Below are 25131 nucleotides of genomic sequence, written 5' to 3'. Positions count from 1 at the left end.
GGTCACGCAACTCAGGATATAAATAAAGTTTTCTCCTCGTTGAATGTTTTCTGTTTTCTCTAAGGGTTGCTTATTTCCCCTCCCCCTTTGGCTTCAGTCTCCACAGTAACACTTGCACGTTTGTTTTGAAGTCGTCAAATCCCTGGCTATTTAACTCTTGATAGCAGTCCTAATCCTCCTCTCTAGCAAAAAACAGGCTTCTTTGGTCTCTGCAGTTGGCGAAGTATATATTAGATGCCGAGTCCTTTTCCTCCTTTCAGCTTCCGGAATGTGATCTGCACCCTCCAGGTAGAAAGTTGGAGGGTCACCTCTAGGTGTATCTGATCTGCGGTAAAAGAAGTATCCACAGATAAAAGACATTGGAAATTCCGCAGCTAAACAGTCCAACCAAATTACATTAAAGCCAGTCGACAAGCCCCCTCACACTCTCAGAACATCTGGTATGTCATCGGCAATAGTAAGTTGAAATGACTTAAATGGAATTTATGGTGTGGAGGGAGGGGTACCTTCAAGCTCCATCATTAACGACCTCAGTGCAGTGGAGAAGATATTACCGAGGTTAAGAAAGACCTCCTCACCGCCCCTCCTCTCCCCGGCTTCTCCTTCCAGAGGGGTTGATCCGACCCCCGGACGGCAGGGGGAGCCTCTGCACACGGCCGGCAGCTGCACTGGCAGAGCCTCTCTGGTAGGAAAGGAAGAAACCAGAGAGACGGTGCAGGAAGTTGCCGTGGCGTCCGGCGCTACGGTCTCTGAGGCTCATCTCTGATCGCTGGCCGGAGCCAGAATCCATTGGCCACGCTGGCTGCACAAGGAGCAGACGACTCGTGCGGAAGCAGGATGCTCCCGGCCGGCGAGATCGGCGAGCCACCCGTCACTCCGGTGAGGTGGCCCTGGTGACCCGGGGAGGGGACACTGGTGGCCCATTGAGGTGGCACAGACCTCCAGGGGAGAGTGTCTCAGTGAGGTGGAGTTGGCGGCCTGGGGACGCGGTTGCCATGACCCCGGGGAGATGGCCCTTGCTGCTCTGGTAAGGTGGCAGACCTCCCGGGGGAGGTGGCCCCAATGCCGTAGCTCTGGCGATCCCTGGTGATATGACCCAGATCGTTCTGGAGATGTGCCCCTGGAGGCCAGGCAAGGTAACCCCAGCTGTCCTGGGGATGTGACAGTGGTGGCCCCAGGGACGTGGCTCTTTGGGAACCTCCAGACTCTGGCCTCCCAGGAAGTTGAGAAGTTGTCCTCCACTGGATGCCCTCTGAGAGCTCTATGTGAGTTCCACCTATCAGGTCAGTCTTAATGTGTTTGTCTTACCTGTTCTCCTTCTAGTGCTGCTCTGAAAATGGTGACCAAAAGAAGAACCTCAAGGAGAAAAGTAAGCAGATTCCAAACACCTTAGCACTTTCCACCCAGCCATCTCTCCACAACTCGGTCCTCGGGTCTGCATCCAGAAGGATCTTGTTAGCCTGTTAATCTTTTAGATAAAGTATCGTTTTTTCCTTTTTGTACACCCTGGTTGCATAGTTGTTGAGTCGTTCAGTTGTGTCCGACTCTTTGAGACCCCATGGACTGCAGCACACCAGGATCCTCCATCCTTCACTATCTCCCTGGGTTTGCTCAGATTCATGTCCATTGAGTTGGTGATGCTATCTAACCATCTCATGCTCTGCTGCCTTCCTCTCCGTTTTCCTTCAGTCTTGCATGGTAATAAATACTAATTATCATCATGCACATATTTTTAACTTTCAAGATTGTAATATGTGGGGTAATTTGGAGACTAGCACTTCCTGATCCCTACCTAGTACAAGGACTGGTGTGGTTTCACTCCAGTGCTGCCCTTCCACTGGGTTCAAAATAACTGGGGCCTGCCTGTTATTTTAATGAAGCATCAACTTGTTAAGCATCAGGAATTTGGAGGGGCTAATGATCTAGGAGAGATGACCATCATCGTAGTTGCATTTAAAGGAGTCAAATAATAATTGTTTAGTTGTACTTTACCTTCAGTGAATTTGCAGTTAACATTGATCTGGGAAGAGCACAACAGATCACCTGGTTCCTGGATCTTGAACTGGACAAGGAAAGGGAAAAGGTCAATGTTTACTACCTGCAGGGGCACATGCCAGGGTTGTGAACATTTGGCATTTTACTTTAATGAGCTAAATGTGCCAAGCTTTTGGAAAGCAAGGAATCATCAAGGGCTTTTGAAGTGAAATTTATGGGGAGAGGAAGGGGGAAGCATGGAAGCAGCTGTTCCATCAAAGAGTTTTTGGTTCTTCTGACCATGGCAAATAGTCTGGGAATGAATAGTGGTAACAGAAAGGGTGCCCATGTTACCATATTGGCTTTAGGACTTAGACTTGCCCTTAACATTGCCTGTTGCTACAGTCTGTCTCAGAAAGCAAGCTATGCGCACTTCATAGTACTTGGCAGTCACAGCTGCCACAACTCAGCTCCTTTTACCTAAAGGCAAAGGATTTGAGAGTATCTCATACCATTCAGTTAAACCCTTCCCTTTCTACCTTTCCCCCATTCATATGCTTGGGAAGTTGATGCCACTGAGCTGTAGATTTTATCTTTGCCCCTCCTTTGGTGGCTTGGTCAATTTCTCTGCAGTTAAAAGTGTGCTTTACAAAAAATAGAGGAGAGACATTAACACCTCCCTCCTCACCCCTGCAAATCACCAGTGGGTCATTTTAAAGGATGTTATTTGAATAAGAATGTACTACGGTGCATTTAAATGGTTGAATCAAAAGAGTATAATTTTTTTCTAAAAAGTGAAGATAGAATTTACTCTATAAGCTACAGCAAGCTTAGAGTTCACAAAACATTCCCTCTGCCCATAGCCCTGCCTCTGTGTCTGCAGATACATCACACAAACTTACATGTTTTATGTAAGATAAATGAAAAGACATGGCATTGAGACTCCTGTACATAATAGTATATGGATTGCTGTAGTAATAAAGTTTGATGTAGTCCAGCCAATTCTGATCATATCTGAAGAAGAAGAAGGTAAGAATATCATGTTAAGAGTCAGGAAACATGGATTTTAGCCCCATTTACAACCTTTTAAATGTAGGCTGGGCAAATGTTAGAATTTATAGTTGGGAAGTTGAGGCATAGACTTTTATTAGTTTTGCTTCTACCTATCAGTGGGCTACAGGTTCTCATAGTATGTGAAAAAGCATTTGATTCTTATAAATTGAATAGAACAAAGGAGAAAAAAAAATTTTATGGGCTGGGGGAGGGGAATATACACAGTGTTAAACACTGGCATATATTATGTTAATTGCTGATAGTTACATTTTACACAAGCATATCTTTATTTAGCTGTTCTTTCATTTTGTCAGAAGTGACTGTTGTTTTCTAATGAGGCTGATTATAACCTCTTGCCCTTCACTGCTGTTTCTTTAAAACTTTATTTTTGAGAAGCAGACTCACAGATATAGAGAACAAACTAGTGGTTACCCATGAGGAGAGGTAAGTGTGGACAGGCGATACAGGGGTAGGGTATCTAGAGGTACAAACTGTTACGTATAAAATAAGCACTGAGTGAAATAAGTCAGACAGGCAAAGACAAATATCCTATGATATCACTTATATGTGGAATCTAAAAAAATGGTACAAATAAATTTATTTACAAAACAGAAGTAGAGTCACACATGTGAAAAACAAACTTACGGTTACCTGGGGTCGGTGGTGGGGGGGAGAAGAGGGAGACTTGGATTGACACATACACACTACTGTATATAGAACAGAGAACTAATAAAGGACCTACTGTATAGCAGGGAACTCTACTCAATATTCAGTAATAACCTATATGGGAAGATAATCTAAAGAAGAGTGGATATATATATATAACTGATTCACTTGCTGTACAGCAGAAACTAATACAACATTGTAGATCAACTACAATAAAAAAATTTTTTTTAAAGCTATGAGGATATATTGTACAACATGGGGAATATAGCCAATATATTATAACTATAAATGGAATGTAGCCTTTAAAAATTGTGAAGCTGTACCTGTAACTTTCTGTACAGCAAACTGTACTTAAAAAAAGAAAAACACTTTATTTTTGGCAAAGAGCCCAGTTCTACAAGGTTAAACTCCAAGGAAGAACAGGTGAAGTCCACCCAGGAGTGCTCCCCAGGAGGCGCTGTGTTGTTCCCCCAGCTTTATCTTATGCGCATACCTTGTTTGCTTTATGGTTTTGCTTTTTAAGAAATTGCCATAGTCTTTGTAATGAAATATGTGCTAGTACAATCAAGCTTTTAACAAACCATAAATGGTTTGTTTAGAGAAGACCAAATCCTTTAGGCAAACCTGGAGTAGAGAAATGCACGGTATGTTCAGGTTTATTCTAATGTTTGGTTTCCATGAAGTCCATTCTCTCTTTCTCTGGGGCTTTCTTTTATAGTATTTATTTTCATTTGGAGTTCAATGGCTATTCCTCTAAATTTTTACATTATCTTGGGTTTTGTTTTTTTAAATTTCTAGGTACAACTTATATCTAGAGAGATTAAACCCTGTAAATGAAATAATTCAAGTTGTGGACTCAGTAGAGTTGAGCGTGTTTAGTATCAGGGAACTTAATGGCTGCACAGTGACATGATGGTGTTAACCAGTATAAAGTCTGACCCAAACTTCTGGTTTCCTAAGCTTCTGCAAGAGGGAAACCACCAGGAACCAAAAGGAGAAGCTTACACATGGAAACACACTTCAAAGGGAAACAGTTCATCTTAGCACATGGGGGTGGAGGAGGAGAAGGGTATCAGCTGTGGGTGGTGACGCTCCTACCTTCTTTGCCAAGAAGCTGCTCTGGGCCTTTGGGTTTGCCAGGTTCAGGGCACGTTCAGAAATCCGTCCTGGTGTAGACCATCACAAAGGTATAGCTAGAAATCATCTGGAAAAGAGGAGCCGTGCTGTTGGTCCAGAAATTTAGAAAAACAATTGCCTTTGAAGTGAATTGTTTAACTAGAAATTTGTTTTCTTCAGTGTTTTGTTTAAATAAAAATCAGAATTTTAAAATTGAAATACTTGAATCTTCCTTCATTCTACAAAGATTCAAGGTAACTTGCTTAATTATGCCTTAAATATTCTGAATAGAAGAAGGTGTAGAGTCTTGCATAGTGAAAAACTGACTTGTGAAATACAGGACATCATTGACTTTTTTTGCCATGGAAACAATCTCACTTCAGATCGTACAATTTAGTGGTTGTGCTAGCCATTTTGAGTTTTTCCTGGTAATTTGTGTTTTCTCTCATATTTCCTTTTTTCCCTGTGTCTGAAATGGTCAATTTTGTACAACTGCATTTGAAGCTTAAAACTCTTTTACATAAGGAGGAGTTTTTATTCACTGGTCTCCCTTTCAGATTTTTTTCATACACTTGAGATATTTCAATGCCATTTTTCTTTTTTAAACATTTTAAAACCAGAGTCTTCCTTTGATGTTATTCTAGACTATACCATCTGGTTCTTTACAAATTTTGAAAATATATTACTAATTTAATAGAAGCTGTATCAGTAGAATCAGATTTGACCTTTCCTCTCCAGTAACAAAATAGATTCTTAAGATCCAGTTGTCTGGAAACATTTAATGTGTTTGTAACTGCATTGTCATGCCAACATCTATTGAAACCTCTGGTTACTAGGACAGAATTTAGTAATTTTTCCTTCACTCTGAATTGCCTCATCTCTTAAGCATTTTGTAGTATACTTGATCAATAAATTGCTTTATAGGTATTCATTTGGGTATTTGTCTATGTGTATATTTATATACATATATATACCCATATATAATATTTGTGATGCTGAAGAAGACTTTGAGAGTCCCTAGGAATGCAAGGAGATCAAACCTGAATTAGCTAAAGCTCCAATACTTTGACCACCTGATGCGAAGAGCCGATTTATTGGAAAAGACTCTGATGCTGGGAAAGACTGAAGGAGAAGAGGGCGACATAGGATAAGATGGTTGGATGGCATCACCAACCCAATGGATATGAATTTAAGCAGACTCTAGGAGATAGTGGGGGACAGGGAAGCCTAATGTGCTGCAGTCCATAGGGTCACAAAGAGTTGGACATGACTTAGCAACTAAACAACATATATATATATGCATATGGAGTCATCACTTGGTATCCATGGGGCATTGCTTTCAGAACCCTTGCATATATTAAAATCCCTGGATGCTCTAGTCCTTTATATAAAATGGCACAATATTTGCATATAGCCTACACATATCCTCTGTATGCTTAAATCATCTCTGCTGACTGCTAAGTCGCTTCAGTTGTGTCTGACTCTGTGCAACCCCATAGATGGAAGCCCACTAGGCTCCCCTGTCCCTGGGATTCTCCAGACAAGAACACTGGAGTGGGTTGCCATTTCCTTCTCCAGTGCATGAAAGAGAAAAGTGAAAGGGAAGTCGCTCAGTTGTGTCCAACTCCTAGCTATCCCATGGACTACAGCCTACCAGGCTCCTCCATTCATGGGATTTTCCAGGCAAGAGTACTGGAGTGGGGTGCCATTGCCTTCTCCAAAATCATCTCTAGGTTACTTATAATACCTAATGCTAATAATAATAGTGTACATATTAATACAGTGTCAATGCTATGTAAATAATTATTGGAGCATGGCAAATTTATGTTGATTTTTGGAACTTCCTGGATTTCTTTTTACTATTTTTTTTATATGTAGTTGGTCGAACCCATGGACGTGGAGGGCTGATTGTATATATAAATACATAAGATATAGTGTGTGTATATATATATATATTCAGATTCATTTGTACACACTATAGTCATTTGGGCATTTTTGTGAACATATATATATATATACACACACACATATACATACAAATACTGTATGTAAACAAAATGCCATATATAGTGTTTATTAACTTTTGAAAGTAGACATGTTGCCTTATATATCGTTTGCATTTCCTTTAACTCTATAGTAGTTAGTGGTGTTGAGTAATTGTTATTCTTTTCATTTTAGGTGACATAAGTATTGCAGCTCTTGTTGAAAATGAACAAGTCTGTGAAGGTACAGATAATGGTGATCTCCCTTCCTGTGTGTCAGCATTTATAGAAAAGGAAGTCGGAAATGACCTTAAATCTTTAAAGAAACTTGATAAACTCATAGAACAGATGACAGAAAATAAAATGCAGTTAGAAGAACAGGCAAGTATTAAAACCCACTGAGACGACATCAGTAGTACACTCATTATGTGCAGTGTGCTCAGTTGTGTCTGAATCTTCGTGACCCCAAGGGCTGTATATAGTCTGCCAGGCTCCTCTGCCCATGGAATTTCCCAGGCAAGAATCCTGGAGTGGGTTGCCATTTCCTTCTCTGATACACATTATAATGTAATGTAAATACAACTAATATATCAATACATATAGATCTCTTCTAATGGTTTTATGGTATTCAAATGTGGTTGTACATAATTTAGTTAATCAGGCCCTTACTGGTTGATCTCTTTGCTATTCCCAGTTTTTATCATAAATAATATGAAAATAAACATGGTTATATTAAATCATAAATCCCACTGAATTATTCCTTTATTAAAAACTCGTCATGGCATCCCATTGCTTATTGGAAAAAGCCAGGTATTCTTGTAATGCCCAAGATGCCCCCTACCTATTTCGGCTCATCTCTGCATTTCTTTGGACTGGATTCTGTGCCCTCCTCCCCATTTTGCTCTTCTCTGATCATGACTGAGCTGTTTCTTTTGCCTGAAATGCCATTGCCTTCCAAACTTTCCTAAAAATTTCCACCAAGCCTACAAAGGTCTGTTCATGAGCCATGCAAGTACAATTGCCTGGAACCCCGTAAGAAGTGCAGAATTTCAGTCCCTACTTCAGACCTGATGCGTCTGAATTTGCACTCTATATCTCTAGGTGATTCCTATGCACATTCAAGTCTGGGAAACACCACCTTAGTACACCATTACACCTGGCATCTCTTTCATTGCACTAATCCCACCATTGAAGATGTGCCTGCATCTTTCTTTCATAACAAGTGAGATTAAGGGCAGATGCTGTGTCTAATTTATCTATCAGTCCCTAGCACAGTGCCTGGTGTAGAATAAGTGTATCATCAGTGTTGATTAAATTGGAATTCCTCTAATATATTCTTATATTGTACTGATGCCTGATACTTGTATGTGTTTCTATCTACTATAAGAAAAATCCATTTAATAAAGTACCATTTCTAAAGACATTACCTGGCTATCTTACCAAGCATGTCAATGGTTCGTTCTTAACCTGGACTTAAATCAGAATCACCTGGCGAACTTTTGCAAAATACAGAAACCCAGACTTTTATCATCACAGTCTCATTTGTTTTTGAAGGAAAATCTTTAGTGGGTAAAGCAGGTAAATGTTCTCTCACTGGACCCTCTGAAAGTGCTTTGTGATAGTAGACCCAAAGATACATACTGTTTACCAGGGCCCTCCCTACACACCTCCACATCAGCATTTTATGTTGAGGCTTGGGTAGTATAGGATGCAGAAATCCAACCTTTCTTTTGAGGCTTTTAAATGACAATTTTTATTTCTGTTTAGAACATACATGCATTTTGAAGGTAACTAATAAAGAAGGTTTTGAGAATCTTACCTGATATTTGCTGTTTTTTATTGTTTTTATTTTTGGTATGGTCAGGTACTTACAGTTTCATCAGAAATCCCTAAAAGAATTCACACTGCCTTAAAAAAGGCAGAAGAATCAAAGCAATTCCTTAATCAATTTCTGGAGCAAGAAACCCATCTCTTCAGTTCCATTAACAGCCATTTGCTGACCGCACAGCCCTGGATGGAAGATCTCGGAGCCATGATTAACCAAATTGAAGAGATTGAACGGCATCTTGCTTACCTTAAATGGATTTCACAAATTGAAGAACTAAGGTAAAATAAGCCTCTTTGTTCTCATAATTATTATTTTCCTTTGAGACTCTGTCTTAGAGAGTACATGGATGCCATTAAATAATTGAGTTAATTAAAGATTATAATAATGTGATTTTACCAGTTGTTATGAAAATAGCATTATGATAATGATTCCTTTATTGTGAATGAACATAAACTTTTCAGGGGCTTAATTTGCATTTAAAAGAAAGGAATCCGAGTAAAAAATTCAAGTCCCATAGTTGTACTGTGCATACACAATGAAAATTATAATGTCATATTAACAAAACAGCTCATCAGAGTAGTAATATTCCTCTTTTTACCTTTTAGAGGTGGTCACTTAATGAAACGGATTGCTTTATCTATGATTCAATTTTTTTTTTTAGTGGATATCACCTAAGAAGAGCTACATAGTATATTATTAGATGAATAACAAGCCCTCCTACTTTTGAATAGGGAGAAAAAAAAAGACGGTAGACCCTTTGACAAAGCAGAGGTTAGGAGCACCAGAGCTCCTCCAATGGCAGGTCTGCATGCATCTTATAAGCAGACTGAAAGTGAAAGTTGCTCAGTGGTGTCCGACTCTTTGCGACCCCATGGACTATACAGTCCATGGAATTCTCCAGGCCAGAATACTGGAGTGGGTAGCCTTTCCCTTCTCCAGGGGCTCTTCCCAATCCAGGGATCAAACCCAAGTTTCCCTCATTGCAGGCGGATTCTTTACCAGCTGAGCCACAAGGGAAGCCCATACTTCTACTTCTATAAGCAGACTTCTACAGTTCAAACCCATGTTGTTCAAGGGTCTGTTGTACTTCTTTTTGAATTGAATACATATCGTTGATTGATTATGTCTGGTATTGCCTTTCAAACAAGCTGAATTAACATTTCTGCTTACATTTTGCACATGTTTTGGTTTCATAATTTCAATTATGAAAATAGCTATAAAAGACAAAATCTGTTAGGAAACTTAATGATTAGAAAAGGGGAAGAAAGAAAAATGAGAGAATGAGAGTAGGGGAAGGCCAAAGCGCTGTCAAAAATACAGAACAAAACAAATGTGAGCTACTGCCTGAAGCAGAGCCAGTGGAAAACAAAGGTGTGGAGCAAGGACTAGCGCCTAGTGGAGCTGGGCGGGGTGACGGCGATGCATGCCTGTTCCCACAGAGGGCGCTGTGCCCACCCAGCGGAACTGACGCGCTTCGGGAACCCAGCTCATAGTCAGCTTCCAGCTCCTCAGCCAAGCCTTGGTAGAATGCACACAGGCTGCCTAGAGAGAGAGCACTAACTTCCAATTTCCTGATGACCTCTGAACAGAGATTAATGATTGAAAAGGTTAACTTTTGTTCCTTATTCTGTCTTAAGATATGGAATGTGATTTTTATCAAAAGAAGCATTTCATTTTCAAATGTTCTTTGAGCCAGTGTGCAAAATGGTAGTCATATGCTGAATTAGTTCTGAAGACATGTTGTATTTGGCTTGTTTTACAGAATTTGATTAATAGTTTGATTTTACATGGAAATCTTGATTTCTGATTCTCCTGAAAATGTTTAAGATTTGGCCACATTAGACCTACATTCCAGTGTGACAGCCCTAGCCTTAGGGTGGGGTATATGCTTTTTACTTGGCCCCACTTTGCTTTTCTTAATTTACTTTGCCTGTCAGGCCTTTCTAGGCATTTGACTTTGCTACCCTCGCTATAGAGCTTGCCTTAAATTTTATGTGCAGCTTGGCAGTAACTTGAAAGGACTCGACTCTGAGGTGCCACCTCCCTAAGTTCCCTATAGTCAAGTTCAGCTGGGCAAAGTAGGTACAGATTGAAGACTAGCATATTTGACTTACCAGATGCCACCCACATTCTCCCCTTGGATTATGATTCTGCAAAAGACAGATTTCTTAGAAATGAGGGGTGCCTGATAGATTTCTTAGAAATGAGGGGTGCCTGATGGAATGTGACAGAGGAAAAGTCTGTCCTATTAGGAGAGCTGAGCAGGCAAACGTGGAGGGAGATGTCCTGAACACAGCCCACTGCTCTTAGGAGGATGCTGAGGATTCCAGGCTCCTAAAGACTGGGGTATCAAGTTAAAAAAAAAACCAAACACTTTAAGTTGGTGCTTCCTTCTTCTTTTGGTTGTAGCTTTATGTAAAGCAGGAGGAAGAAGCAGTCTTCCACATTTGGAATTATTCTGAACAAAGTGTCTTTCAACTTTGCTATTCCTTGTCTTTCAGTGATAACATTCAGCAATATCTGATGACCAATAATGTCCCAGAGGCAGCGTCTACTCTGGTGTTTATGGCGGAACTTGACATCAAGCTTCAGGAATCGTCCTGTACTCATCTTCTTGGTTTCATGAGAGCCACAGTTAAATTCTGGCATAAAATTCTCAAGGACAAGCTTACAAGGCAAGGAATTTATCCATATTTCACGGTAATTGCTTTCAGATGGCTATTTGATGTTCATTGGGTTTGATAGCAATACTTCTCTCACTTTTCTGTTACAGTGATTTTGAGGAAATTTTAGCACAGCTTCACTGGCCATTCATCGCACCCTCTCAGTCTCAAACTGTTGGCATCAGTCGACCAGCCAGTGCCCCTGAGATATACAGTAACCTGGAGACACTGTTCTGTCAGCTTCTGAAACTACAAACCTCGTATCTTTTGGGGGGTAAAACCTACTAAAATTTCTTTTTTCTAGAGTGGATTTGGACCAGAAAGGAAAGCTTTCTGCAAGTGGCCAAGAAGCGAAATGGGGGGAGTACTAGGTTGGGACTTACCTGTGTGTGCGTATGTAGTGGGGGTGCTGTTCTCCTTCCAGGTAAACTGCGTGTGGGTGGAAGGGCTGTGAGGAGTTCTGAAGTACATGATTGACCCAAGTTTGCATCACATATAGGTCTCTTGGGACAATTAAAAAACTGGGCAAAATTGGAAGGAAGCCTTAGTAACTTAGTGTTAATTTAATAAAATGATTATTCGAATGTGTTTCCTTACTTATTATCCTTTATCTTAGGAAAGATTAATTCTAATAACATTTCCAATGGACTTTTTACTTAAGTCATATGTAATTTAAAGTGAGAGTACATATTATCTGTTATAATTTTACTCAGTATCATATATATCTGCTGGAAAAATGTTCTGTGTGTATACATACCTATATCTATACATATATGCATTTCTTTTTCCTTGACTTTACTATGTCAGAGATGAATTATTTACTGAGCCAAAACAGCTTCCAGAAAAATACTCTCTTCCCACATCCCCTTCTGTCATCCTGCCCATCCAGATTATGCTGACTCCCCTTCAGAAAAGGTTCAGGTATCACTTCAGAGGGAACCGCCAGACTAATGTTATAAGCAAGGTGTGCTTTGCTGCTTTTTGCCCTGGTTTTAATTAATAGCAAATACTAAGGATTTCTGTACTTTTGCTGGCTTAAGTTAAATTCTGATTCTATCCACAATTCTGTTTTTTCTCTAAAGAGCTAAATTCCAGTTTTGTCACTGTCCTTTACAGATGTAACTTGGGACTTGTGTTGATATGTTGTTAAGAAGCAGTGCACTCATTAACACACCATCTGACCACTTCTTCAAGTTTCTTCTGGGATGTGCTGTAGCATTTGCTGTGGCACTTTTTTACAACTGGATCCACATGTGTACCACTGTGCAAACTGCTCCTTCAGGTTTATAATACATCAGAAAGAGAAGTGAGAGTCAAAAGATAGTAGAGCATTAATTAGCTTTTGAATGGAAGTGCTGATGTGTAAGTGATTTGTAGTGGGACTTCCCTGGTGGTCCTGTGGTTAAGACTCTGTGCTTCCACCATAGGGGGCATGGGTTTGATCTTTGGTCAGGGAACAAAGATCCCATGTGCCATGCAGCACGGCCAAAAAATAAAAATAAAAAAGAAGAATAATTTAAAAAATATAAAATGATTTGTAGCTATGCAGGAGAGAGTATAGGGATAAGTGACAGGAATGACTTTGAGGAAATTATCACCAGCATTTTAGTTGAGGGACCACACCCATGTGTATTGGACATCCTGTTGAGACTTTTTCTTTAATCTGCTCTGAAAATCAGAGACAACTGTTTTCAGTGAAGTTTGATTGAATGTGTTGAGAATTATAACCTTGGGAGTTGCTAGGGGGTGGATACTGTTTATCCTTGAAGTCTTTCTACATGTGATGCGGTGCAAGTAGCAAAGGAGTCCTACAGTAAGTGTTTTGAATTAAATGATTTTAAATGCCTGATTGCACCAGACATTGTACATGTCACATATAAATGAGTTTACAGGCTTTATAGAATTGTAAAGGAATCAAGGGACAGGCAGTTATATCTACGTAGGGAAGAGTGGGATGACAATGAATTTCTGGTTCTCAAATTCAGCTTGTTTTGTACTTCATGGGTCTCCCACTCTTGGTTGGGGTGTTGGTAGAAAGAAGAGTAGAACCAATTAGGAAATGGTAAGTGACACAAAAGAAGTCTAACTACTGTAGACAGGCAGTAATGATTTGAGGTAAGAAAATTGTTAGTTCTATTGGTTGCTTTTTAAACTGTAGTTCCAGTGCTCCTAGTACTGTGACACGAAGCCTGAACTGTGCAGGCCCTGAGATTACCTGCCCCTTTTTCATTTCTGTATTCCCGGCATCTAGCACCCAGCAGGATTTTACCTTTCAGAAAATGTTTTAGAGTTCCTGTCCAACAAAACTTAGAAGGTTTATAGAATCACCTCTAGTGACAATTTAAAAAACTGCACACTTACATTATTTTTCTATAATTACAGCTGCCTTAAGTCTTTATATTTTTTGTAATGCAGACCAGCCAAATTTTTCTTAATTTAGCTTCTGAAAAAAAGAAAAAACAGAAGAAAGTCATGTTTAAAAATTATTTTGGAAAGTTATTTCCAAAAAAATTATATAAAGGCCATCATTCTTTGTGATACTTATCTTTTACATATTTCTAAAGTGCTAGGTTTTAAATATTTATGGTATTGTAAATTCATTAGTTGACTTAAGCCACATTATTGAAATTTATTGGGAGTACATTGGGAAACATTTGATTGTTAAGCCTTCCATGAATGTAAAGTGCAGAGTCAAAATTGTGCTCTTATGTATACAAACATTTAACTAACTGTAACTTTCTAGTTGGAATGACTTAAGAATTCAAACTGTTCATCTTCTTCCTTAGCCTGAATGGTACTTGGCTCAGGTTCTTCTGTGGATCGGGAACCACACTCAGTTTCTGGATGAGAAGATTCAGCCAATATTGGACAAAGTGGGCTCTTCGGTAAATGCAAGGGTAAGAGATTCAGTCCAAAGCATTTCAGTTTCAGAGTTGCAGGTGTCCATGAATAAGCTGTCTTTTTCATTACCTTATGCTTCTGTATTTTTTTAGCTTGAATTTTCTCGAGGCCTTATGATGCTGATTCTTGAGAAGTTAGCTGCTGATATTCCTTGTCTGCTCTATGACGACAATCTCTTCTGTCATTTGGTGGATGAGGTGCTTTTGTTTGAAAAAGAACTACACAGCGTTCATGGCTATCCTAGCACTTTTGCTAATTGTATGCATATTCTATCAGAGGAGACCTGTTTTCAGAGATGGTTGACTGTGGAGAGAAAATGTAAGTGCTCATATGGCCGTAGGCTGGGGAGAGGTATCTCTTATTGTGAATACAAAATTTTAGGTGTTATTCTTCTCCAGTTCTGGGTAGAAACTAGAGCCATCTAAATTTTTCTCGGTTGAGGTTTATCAAGTTGCCTTCAGAGATTATCTTCTTTTCTCCCCATCAAGCTTCAGTTGTTCCCACAATTGTACTCTACGTATTTCTAGGGTAGAATATTTAAGCCAGGGACTTCTCTGGTGCTCCAGTGGCTAAGACTTGCGCTCCCAATACAGGGGGACTAGGTTTGTTCCTCAGGGAGCCAGATCCCATATGCTGCAACGAAGAGTTTGCTTGCTGCAGCTCAAGATGCTGCATGCCACAACTAAAAAGATACTGAGTGCCGCAACTAAGACTGGCACAGCCAAATAAATAAAAATACTAAAAAAAAAAATTTAAGCCAGTAGAGTTAACTGTTTTATGGATTTTACATATAGTATTTCTGCTCTTATGGAATCATTCTGGATGTGGCTTTTCTAGTCAGTGAAGATATTTGGAAGATTCTGGGTAGGTGTGGCGGGCAGAGGTAAAAGATCTTACTTAACCTTAAAATAGAGCATGTTATATATAGTGCAACTAGTAGGAGGGTGTACATTTACTTTTTTACAGAAAAATGATCATTCCTAAGAAATTATGAGTTGAAAGATTAGGAATTACAATCTGTAGCTACTTGTTTGACATAGTCTTTCTCGTGTGCCAGTTGCGCTTCAAAAAATGGACTCAATGCTCTCATCAGAAGCTGCCTGGATATCCCAATATAAGGATATCACTGATGTGGATGAGATGAAAGTTCCAGACTGTGCAGAAACTTTTATGACACTACTCTTGGTTATAACTGGCAAGTATAGTCTTAAAGATATAACTTTGTTTTTTTTAGAACTACTGACTCTTAGCACACCTGTGGTTATCAAGGGGGAAGGGGAATGGTGGAGGGATGGAGTCCATTAGGTGATAAACCATAATGGGAAAGAATATGAAAAAGAATGTATATATGTGTAACTGAGTCACTTTGCTATATAGCAGAAATTAAACACAAATTGTAAATCAACTCTACTTCAATAAAATTTTAAAAAGTAAGTAAAAGTACTGACTCTTCACTCAGTACTTTTGAAGTAGTTTGACAAAATACCATATAGTGATTATTGTAATATCTTCAAATTCAATTTCTATTTTGGTCAAAACTCTAGCACAGTATTTTAGCTTTTGGATTTTTTGTAATTTAAGACCTTAAACATTAGTTTACATGAGGGAAAAATTCCTCATTTGTTACATAAAAACACATAAGAATTTAATTTTATTACCTGAATTCCCTTGTCTTTCAACTTTTCAAGTATCTTCAGTAAATGGTGATTGACCCAAATTTTAAATATTATTTTCTTCACTTTGATTTATCAGAGTTTATAGAACAATATAAAGTAACTTTAAGGACAAGAATGGGGGCTTCCCTGGTGGTTCAAATGGTAAAAAGTCTGCCTGCAATGCAGGAGACCTGGGTTCAGTCCCTGGGTCGGGAAGATCCCCTGGAGAAGGCAAAGTCGGAATAGTAACAGAACGTCTATAGTCCAAGAATGTTCTGGCTGGAGGGTGGCCCAGCTGTCTCTAGCCCTGGTTGGCCTGTTCCTGTCCATGTTGCCCCTGGGGCACTGCAGACCTGCTGGTTCTCCAGGCGCTACTGAGCTGTCACTGCCGTGGTCCTTCTGTGCCTTGTCCATTTCTTGGGCCTGTGGGGTAACCAGAAGAGGTGTCATTCCAGCCCAGTCAGTAAATAATTCATAAGAAAAATATGAAAAACACTACAATACAAAAATATTTAGCAAAACTGATTTAAAAATCTTTTATTATGGAAATTTTCTCATATATATATAAAAGCAGCATAACGAACCCTCAGGTTATCTGTTCCTAAAGTTTAAAACTATTGCTTTTTTCTATTATGTATTTCCCCCCACCCCCCAAAATACAGATTTTTTTCCTGAAGTATTTTAAAGAGCATTTTAGACATCTTACCTTTTCACCTATAAATCTTTAATCACGTGTTTCTTTTAACCTATCCTACTTCCTCCTTCCTTTTTTAAAAAATGTCATTTGTTGAAGAAGTGGAATAATTTTTGTATATGATTTTCTCATATACCTTTAAAAAAAATTGAGTCGTAACTTTTAAACTGAAGCACAGTTGATTTACAACATTGTGTTAGAGGCATAACTTATATACAGTGAAACGCATAGGTCATCAGTATATAGATCAATGAGTTTTGACAAATACCAGTACTTGTGAAACACATATCCTTAGGGAGTTTAGAAATGGACCCATACTTGAATGGTTGGTTGATTTTTGACAAAGGCACCAAAGCTGCTGCTGCTGCTGCTGCTAAGTCACTTCAGTCGTGTCCAACTCTGTGCGACCCCATAGACGGCAGCCCACCAGGCTCCCCCATTCCTGGGATTCTCCAGGCAAGAACACTGGAGTGGATTGCCATTTCCTTCTCCAATGCATGAAAGGGAAAAGTGAAAGTGAAGTCGCTCGGTCGTATCCGACTCCTAGCGACCCCATGGACTGCAGCCCTCCAGGCTCCTCCGTCCATGGGATTTTCCAGGCAAGAGTACTGGAGTGGGGTGCCGTTGCCTTCTCCAGGCACCAAAGCTAGCCAATAGGAAAACCCTATACCATAAACTTTCACATGCTGTGTGTGCTAAGTCGCTTCAGTCATGTCCAACTCTTTGCGACCCTATGGACTGTAGCCAGCCAGGCTCCTCTGTCTTGGAACTCTCCGGGCAAGCTGGAGTGGGTTTCTATGCCCTCCTCAAGAGGATCTTCCCAACCCAGGGATTGAACCCGTGTCTCTTACATCTCCTGCATTGGCAGGTAAGTTCTTTACCACTAGCGCCACGTGGGAAGGCAATAAACCTTCATATGTCTTGTTAATTTTCTCCACAGACAGGTATAAAAATCTTCCCACAGCTTCCAGAAAGTTGCAGTTCCTGGAGTTACAGAAGGACTTAGTGGATGATTTTAGGATACGATTAACTCAGGTGATGAAAGAAGAGACTAGAGCTTCCCTTGGCTTTCGGTACTGTGCAATTCTTAATGCCGTGAACTATATCTCAACAGTGCTAGCAGACTGGGCTGACAATGTTGTAAGTTAATCTTTTATATTAAGTAATATATTAGTAATTTGAACAGTTTTACCTTTTGAAATGTTGAATCTGTAGCAAGCAGAAATAACACACGTTAGACAGAATCAAAACTGGGCCAAACTTAGGAGGTATGATTACAGTACATGTTTTTCTCATCTAAGTCTCGTATAGTTAAATCATGCTGATATTTTAATCATTGGAAAAGAAAGCCATCCTTTCATGAAATTGTAGTTTATAAAGTAAATCTTCCCTCTGTAGATTTTAAACTTGGGAAATACATTAAATGGTAATTGCCATCTCAGAAAAAGCTAAGCTTGTATAATGACGTCAAAATCAATAAAATTCAGAACTTTAAGGAAAATCAAAGAATAACATTTGATACCTCTTAAAAGTGAAAGTGTTAGTCACTCAGTCATGTCCGACTCTTTGTGACCCTGTAGACTGCAGCCCGCCAGGCTCCTCTAATCCATGGAATTCTCCAGGCAAGAATACTGGAGTGGGTTGCCATTCCCTTCTCCAGGGGATCTTCCTGACCTGGGGATCAAACCCAGTCTCCTGCATTGTAGGTGGATTCTTTACTGTCTGAGCCACCAGGAAAGTCCCTATTGAGTGCCTTCAAACATGACAGATTATGAAGAGTCATAAAAATAGAAACATTTTTAACCTAAATATTTCATACATTAAAATATTGTTTAATATTTTGTTTTTTTGAAACATACTCAAGAGTAAATAGAATGGTAAAATGAACTCCTATATGCCTCTCACCCATCTTCTAGTACCAATTTTGTTTCATTTAAGCCTTTCTTCTACCGCTTATACAGAATTATTTTGAAGTAGATCTCAGATATATTTCATGGTAAATATTTCCATATGTACCTCTAAAAGATAAGAATCCCTTTTTAAAAAAGCAGCGTGGTATCTGGGGATCCTAGTTCCTCAACCAGGGATTGACCCTACACTTCCTGCATTGGAAGTATGGCATTTCAACCACTAGACCATCAAGGAAGTCCCCAATATACTATGAATTTATAACAAAATATTATACTATACTGCTAGCATCTCATATAGAAAAAAATGTATTCCTTTACTGTGAGAGAAAAAAAAAATGAAAGTCTTTATCTTAAATCCAGGATAATCAGCCAAAAAACAGGAAACAAATATACTAATAATAGATGTAAACAAATAGCTGATAAACACAATCATAATTTATTTTAATCTGGGCCTTTTGGCTGGGACTTAGTAATTATTTAAAGACTTTTTTACAGAAATGTTAACTGAAATACATGTGTATGATATCATTCTGCTGAGCAAGGAAAATAATTATTTCCTAAAATGAATATTAGTGGAATGTAATGATCAATGCATTTGTCTTTATAAAGTCACCTAGTCAGAATACATTCATTCATTATGTACTTTTATGTGTCATGTTCCTAATTTTAGTAGGTGCTTTATTCACTCACCCCCACCAACCCCCACAGTGCTCCATTTTCTGCTTAGCTTTTTCATAAAACAGTCATTCTTGCTTCTTGTGCCAATGCTTTAATAAGAGACTCATTCAGGGGCACATTTTTAGCTTCAGTGAAATATTTGTGGAACATCATTAACTACTTTACTCAGTGCTGTAGTCGGTTAACGGAGATGAACTGGCCATCATCCCTGTCCTTAGAAAATTAATAATCTGATATTGAATTAACTGGTTCCTTCTGTCAACAGAGAAATAATCAAATTTTAGAGTTGACTCTTCAAATCATGACTAAATTTTGTGTCTGGTATGTTATTATGGTACAAATTTTGTTTAACACCAAATATCATTTAACCACATTCATAGTCCTTCAGCTTGTGAATACACTAAATAAAAATCATGTAAGCTCTTGAATTACCCAAAAATAGGAAGAATAGACAGAGTTCAGCTTCCATTCATTAGAGTCTGTACTAACAGCTGTCTGACCATTGCCAGATTGTGCCAAGCCTGACATATCCAGCCCATTCAGAATTAGGAGTTTTTCAGTCATAGGTGGCAGAAACCCAGATTAATGCTGGCCTGATTTGGGGAGTGGGGTGGCATGAGGTGAGGAACTTGTTTGTGTAACTGGAAGGATTAGGCATGGCTGCTCTAAAGTTATTCATTTCTGGCTTCACTCATAGGCAGGCTCTGGTAAATGTGGCCATAGGTGGCTCTAGGCTCCCACAGCCCATGAACAGTCTCAAAAGGACAGTGCTACTACCCTGACAGCTTGAGCAGAGATCCCAAGGCGGGCTCTCACATGTCATCTCTGAACAATCCCCAGTAGCCATGCCCAGGCCCCTACTAATAGACATTTAGGTTTTTGGTTTTTAATGTTTTACTAGTTATCCACAGTGTTATTTTCCTATAAGGCAGAAAGAAGAGTATTAATTCTACCTAAAACAACACTGTAAAAAAATTATATTTTAATTATTTTAACTCATGTATCTGTTAGTTTACTGTAGCTATCAATCTCTGTCTCGAAAAAATGAGATTAGCCATTAGGGGAATGCAAATCAAAACCACAATGGGATACCGCTGCATACAAACTAGAATGGCCATAATAATAATAATATAGTATCATTTATAAGCAGTGTGGAGAAATTTGTACCCTTATACACAACCAATAGGAGTGTAAAATGGTAGAGTTGCTTTCCAAAACTATTTTTTGGAAAATAGTTTGGCAATTCCTCAAAAGGTTAAATACATAATTACTATATGATCCTGCAGTTCTACTCCTTGGTATATGTCCAAGAGAAATGAAAACATATATCTGCACAGAAACTTGTACACAAATGATCATAGAAATATTAGTCATAAAAGACAAGTGGAAACAAGCCCAAATGTCTGTCAACTAATGAATGGATAAATAGGATATATCATTTGGCCACGAAAAGGAATGAAAACTGATACATATTACAACATGGTTGAACCTTGAAACATTATACCAAGTGAAAGAAGCTAGTTATAAAGAATCATAGATTATATGAGTCCATTTGCATGAAATGTCCAGAACAGGCAGATCTAGAGACAGAAGAGGAGTGGTTGCCTAGGGGTGGGGGATGAGGACGACATTGGGAGATGATGGCAGAGAGTGGGATTTCTTTCTAGGGTAATGAAAACATTGTAAAACAGACTGCTGATAGATGCACAACTCTGAATGTATGAAACGCCACTGAACTGTATATTTATTTTTTGGCCACACTGCACAAAATGTGTTATCTTAGTTCCTTAACCAGAGATCAAATCCATGCCCCCTGCAGTGGAAGCATAGAGTCTTAACAAAGAGACTGTATACTTTAAATGAATGAATTATATATGAGTTAGATCTCAAGCTGTTAAAAAAAAAAGTATCTTAAACATGTTAACATATTTTTTTGCTTTCAGTTCTTCTTACAGCTTCAACAGGCAGCACTGGAAGTCTTTGCAGAGAATAACACTCTGAGTAAACTCCAGCTAGGACAGCTAGCCTCTATGGAAAGCTCTGTCTTTGATGACATGATTAACCTGTTAGAGCGTTTAAAGCATGACATGCTGACCCGGCAAGTAGACCATGTTTTTAGAGAAGTTAAAGATGCTGCAAAACTGTATAAAAAAGAGAGGTAAGTTCTCTGTATTTTCTTATAAGTCAACTCTCAACTCCAGTTTCTGAAAGTTAACAGATAACATGCAGTCAGATTTCCAAAGTGTCTATAGACAGCATGGAGTTTGGCCTTTTGCACTCCCAACTTTTAACCATTTTTGATGGAAATCTTTCTAAAATATGTTTTGACAGTCTTAATCAGAATAAATGGACAATAACTTAACCTTCAGATGTGGCTGTAAATCCAGACGGCTGGTGTCTGATAGGGGGGTTAAATGGCCTAGCCTGTCACCCACTGACAAAGCCAGGTGTTGCTGCAGTACCTGTGCATGCCTGCACTGTAGTGTAGTCACTGCCCACGATTCCTTGTGATGTCTGTTACCTCCCCCAGATGGTGGCTTCCTTGAGCACAGGCAGTGTCGGTCCTAGCACAGCCGTGTCACACAGAGGACTTATCCGTTTAGAAGTGTCAATAGTCCCTGTTGTTTTGCTGAAAATTAACAGTGTAAAATTAACTAATGTCTTAAATGTTAATGCATTTTACATTTTAACTGTTTTATATCAGTAAGTCATGTTAAATTTGGAGGTTTACAGATTTTATCATCCTGCTTAAATAAAGAGTGTTTCATTGAGAACTAAAGTATAAACATGAAAGAAAGTGTAAGTTGCTCAGTTGTATCTGACTCTTTGCTACTGTATCGTCCACGGAAGTCTCCAGGCCAGAATACTGGAGTGGGTAGCCTTTCCCTTCTCCAGGGGATCTTCCCAACCCAGGGATCAAACCCAGGTCTCCCGCATTGCAGGAAGATTCTTAATCAGCTGAGCCACCAGGAATCCCAAGAATACTGGAGTGAGTAGCCTATCCCTTCTCCAGTGGATCTTCCTGACCCAGGATTTGAACCGGGGTCTCCTGCATTGCAGGCAGATTCTTTACCAGATGAACCACAAGGGAAGCAAAAAGTATAAACATAGGTACAGGGAACTCCCTGGCCATCCAGTGGTTAGGACTTGGGGCTTTCACTGCTGAGGCCTGGGTTCAGTCCCTGGTCAGGGAGTTAAGATCCTGCAAGCTGTGAGGCATGGCCAAAAATAAAATAACATAACATAAAATAAACAAACAGGTATATTTATTTTCTGAGAGCACTTTTAATGTTGGGCTATATAGTTTTTCTTAGCCAGAATGCCCCAGAAAAGTGTATTTCCCCAGATTTAAAATAAGTAAAAAATCTTAAACATATAGAATGATGACAAATTTCATAATAAAAATGAATATGCTGCAGACAGTGCTGTTTCTGCTTTTTCCAGGTGGTTGTCCTTGCCATCGCAGTCTGAACAGGCGGTGATGTCCCTGTCCAGTTCAGCTTGCCCCTTGCTGCTTACTTTACGAGACCGTTTACTTCAGTTAGAGCAGCAGCTTTGCTTCTCCCTATTTAAAGTTTTCTGGCAAATGCTTGTAGAGAAGCTGGACATATACATCTACCAAGAAGTAAGTAAGAGCAGACTGTATTTTGGGCTGTGATGATAAAGGCAACTCCTATATGAATTGTCCTTTTTTTCAGATAATTCTTGCCAATCACTTCAATGAAGGAGGAGCTGCTCAGCTGCACTTTGACATGACTCGGAATCTTTTCCCTTTGTTTTCTCACTATTGCAAGAGGCCAGAAAATTACTTTAAACAGTAAGCACAATATTTAACAATTAACTTCGATGTTATCAAATTGTTAGAGGAGGTTGTTTACTTTTTAAACAGCTTTAAGTTTCCAGTGATGTTAAGTATACATAGCATCAATTAAAAACTTAAAATAGTCATAAGATGTGATGATAAAATGTGACCCATGACCTCCAAAAGTTGATCAGAGCTGCATATAAATTATATGTTGAGCTTTGTTTTCTAACACTTGGTTTAATGCTTATTACTTGGAAATAAATAGAATATGAAAGCAAATGCACTCCTGCCATATTGAGTAAATAGAAGAAATTTAAAATGTTTAGTACTGAACAACAGGCCAGGCCTGAAGAAAAATTAAAATTTGTTTTCTTAAACATTTGATATTAGTTTTGGTTCTAAGTATAACTATGGGGAAGGCAGTGGCACCCCACTCCAGTACTCTTGCCTGGAAAATCCCATGGACGGAGGAGCCTGGTGGGCTGCTGTCTATGGGGTCACACAGAGTCGGACACGACTGAAGCGACTTAGCAGCAGCAGTAGCAGCGTAACTAACATGATATATGAAGAATTCTTAGCAGTATTTTTAGAAATTGGTATAAAACTTATTTAGATTTTTGAGATTATAAAGTATTCCTTTAAAACGAATAAAATGAAAGGTTTTTTTGCTCATTTCGGTATGATACTTATTTCTCCTTTTTTTTGTTTTATTCTGTATACCTATCTGCTTATATTTTGTCCCTTAATTTTCTCTTTTCCCATATCCTAAAGTTTTACCTACATTTAATATACTGTTAGTATCAAATATCATATTTGGGGAAGTAATGAATATGTGTTAAAACAATGATCCTTTTACCTTATAGTAATCTAATGAAATATAAAGTCTGTACATATACAGTCAACACATGTTGAAAGAGCCAAATAGTTAATCCATAGTTTTACAGAGGGCTTATGATCTGGCAATGCAGGGTAGCTGTTTAGTTTTTCTAAATGACATCATTACAGGATAATATGGGATGATATAGATAATGGAGATCTCATTTCCTTCCTGTTCTTTTTTTTTAAACAGTGTAAAAGAAGCCTGTATTCTTTTGAATTTGAATGTTGGTTCTGCCTTACTTCTGAGAGATGTCCTGCAGTCAACTTCAGGGCAACCTCCTGCCACAGCGGCACTAAATGAAGTTGGGATTTATAAACTGGCTCAGCAAGATGTTGAGATTCTACTTAATTTGAGGACAAACTGGCCTAACACTGGAAAATAAAGGGTCTTTTTTCGTTTGGGATTTTTGTTTTTTGTTTTAACAAAAAGGAAGCCAGTTGGATTTCAAGTTATATGCTGAAGTTCTGAATTAATGAAACTGGACAACTGAAAACTTTATAGAATCATTTATTATCTGGGACTTAGAGTGTTATTAAAATGCTGACCATATTTCCTGAGTCCTCTTGTTCCTAAGAAAACAAAAACAGAAAGCTCAGAGGCCACGAAAACTCAGAGTAATTCCATTTACAAATATACACAGTGACTATGTCTGTTAAATAAAATACAGAAGCAGAGATAATAAATTACAGTCAACTTTTAATTTCTTTTGCCAGTTAGAAAAGACTGTTGCAGGTAATCTAACATAACATAAATTTTTTTAAAAAATCACTTTAAAATGTATGTTTTTAATTGAAGTTCCTGTATCTAGTTTGGAAATTCACTGTTTCCCATAAGAAAACACAAGAGATGGTGACTGAAATAGAATTTGCTCTTTCCACAAATGTCTTTCTATTTAGAATACTTCCTAGCTCCATTCCATGTGACAGTGGGCAACCTTTGCTTTGTGGATGAAACATTTTAACTGGAACACTGTGCTGCTGCCATCTGCTCTGAGGTAGGGAATGTAATTAAATATTTTTTGTTGAATATCTATGTAAGTAATGAGATGAGAATCTTAAAACTTTCTCCCAGCTTTTCCTTGGCCTTGGACTATGTTAAATTAGAGTTTTAAACACAAATTGAGCTAGCTTAGCTAAAGGCTTCTTTCTGTAAGTAGTTTCATTCCCATGGTTTTTTATTTCCTGACTTAGCATTTAGTTAATACTGTTCATGCTATAATACCTCAAATCCAAAACTGTCAGGCTGGCATGCAGCCTGTACTGCTGATAAACATTTACTGTGTGAGAAATCATTTTGAGAAAAATTTCATTACTCTGTATACAGAGA

General features: G+C 38.7%; 2 protein-coding genes across 7 annotated transcripts in view; one reads left to right on the top strand and one right to left on the bottom strand.

Annotated features, from left to right (window-relative positions):
* EFCAB10 (EF-hand calcium binding domain 10) overlaps window positions 1-25131 on the bottom strand; it is a 39677-nt gene that overhangs the window by 976 nt on the left and 13570 nt on the right. Inside the window, exons 4-9 of one of the 4 annotated variants that reach the window (XR_011464021.1) lie at window positions 21583-21749; window positions 15842-16261; window positions 13644-13725; window positions 4792-4897; window positions 2877-2988; window positions 1993-2062 (exon numbers count right to left, since the gene is read on the bottom strand). Coding sequence is in view for 2 of the 4 variants with exons in the window: in XM_070369642.1 (XP_070225743.1) it covers window positions 16210-16261 (52 nt within the window). In the remaining 2 variants the exon portion in view is untranslated. Of the gene's footprint in view, window positions 1-1992; window positions 2063-2876; window positions 2989-4791; window positions 4898-13643; window positions 13726-15388; window positions 16262-21582; window positions 21750-24296; window positions 24375-25131 lie in introns of those variants that run through there. The other 3 variants (XR_011464020.1, XM_070369642.1, XM_005901442.2) reach the window with 3 other exon arrangements.
* Window positions 700-24354, top strand: RINT1 (RAD50 interactor 1). Of its 3 annotated transcripts, none has more exons than XM_070369639.1 (15): window positions 700-879; window positions 1324-1369; window positions 6988-7172; window positions 8656-8897; window positions 11121-11294; window positions 11393-11542; window positions 12090-12246; window positions 14069-14179; window positions 14276-14501; window positions 15241-15382; window positions 17477-17672; window positions 21064-21278; window positions 22565-22745; window positions 22819-22937; window positions 23995-24354. In XM_070369639.1, exons 1-15 carry the CDS (start codon window positions 838-840, stop codon window positions 24185-24187), a joined length of 2379 nt encoding a protein of 792 aa, XP_070225740.1. In that variant the 5' UTR covers window positions 700-837; the 3' UTR covers window positions 24188-24354. The 3 variants fall into 3 exon arrangements, with proteins under 3 accessions (XP_070225740.1, XP_005901503.1, XP_070225741.1); XM_005901441.3 differs by having other exon boundaries at window positions 701-879; window positions 15241-15378; window positions 17473-17672; XM_070369640.1 differs by having other exon boundaries at window positions 787-879; window positions 6988-7035; window positions 15241-15378; window positions 17473-17672.

This window comes from Bos mutus, chromosome 4 (genome assembly GCF_027580195.1).
Source record: "Bos mutus isolate GX-2022 chromosome 4, NWIPB_WYAK_1.1, whole genome shotgun sequence".
Lineage (NCBI taxonomy): Eukaryota > Metazoa > Chordata > Mammalia > Artiodactyla > Bovidae > Bos > Bos mutus.
Note: the sequence above shows the minus strand (reverse complement) of the source record. Positions and strands in the feature narration are given on the sequence as shown.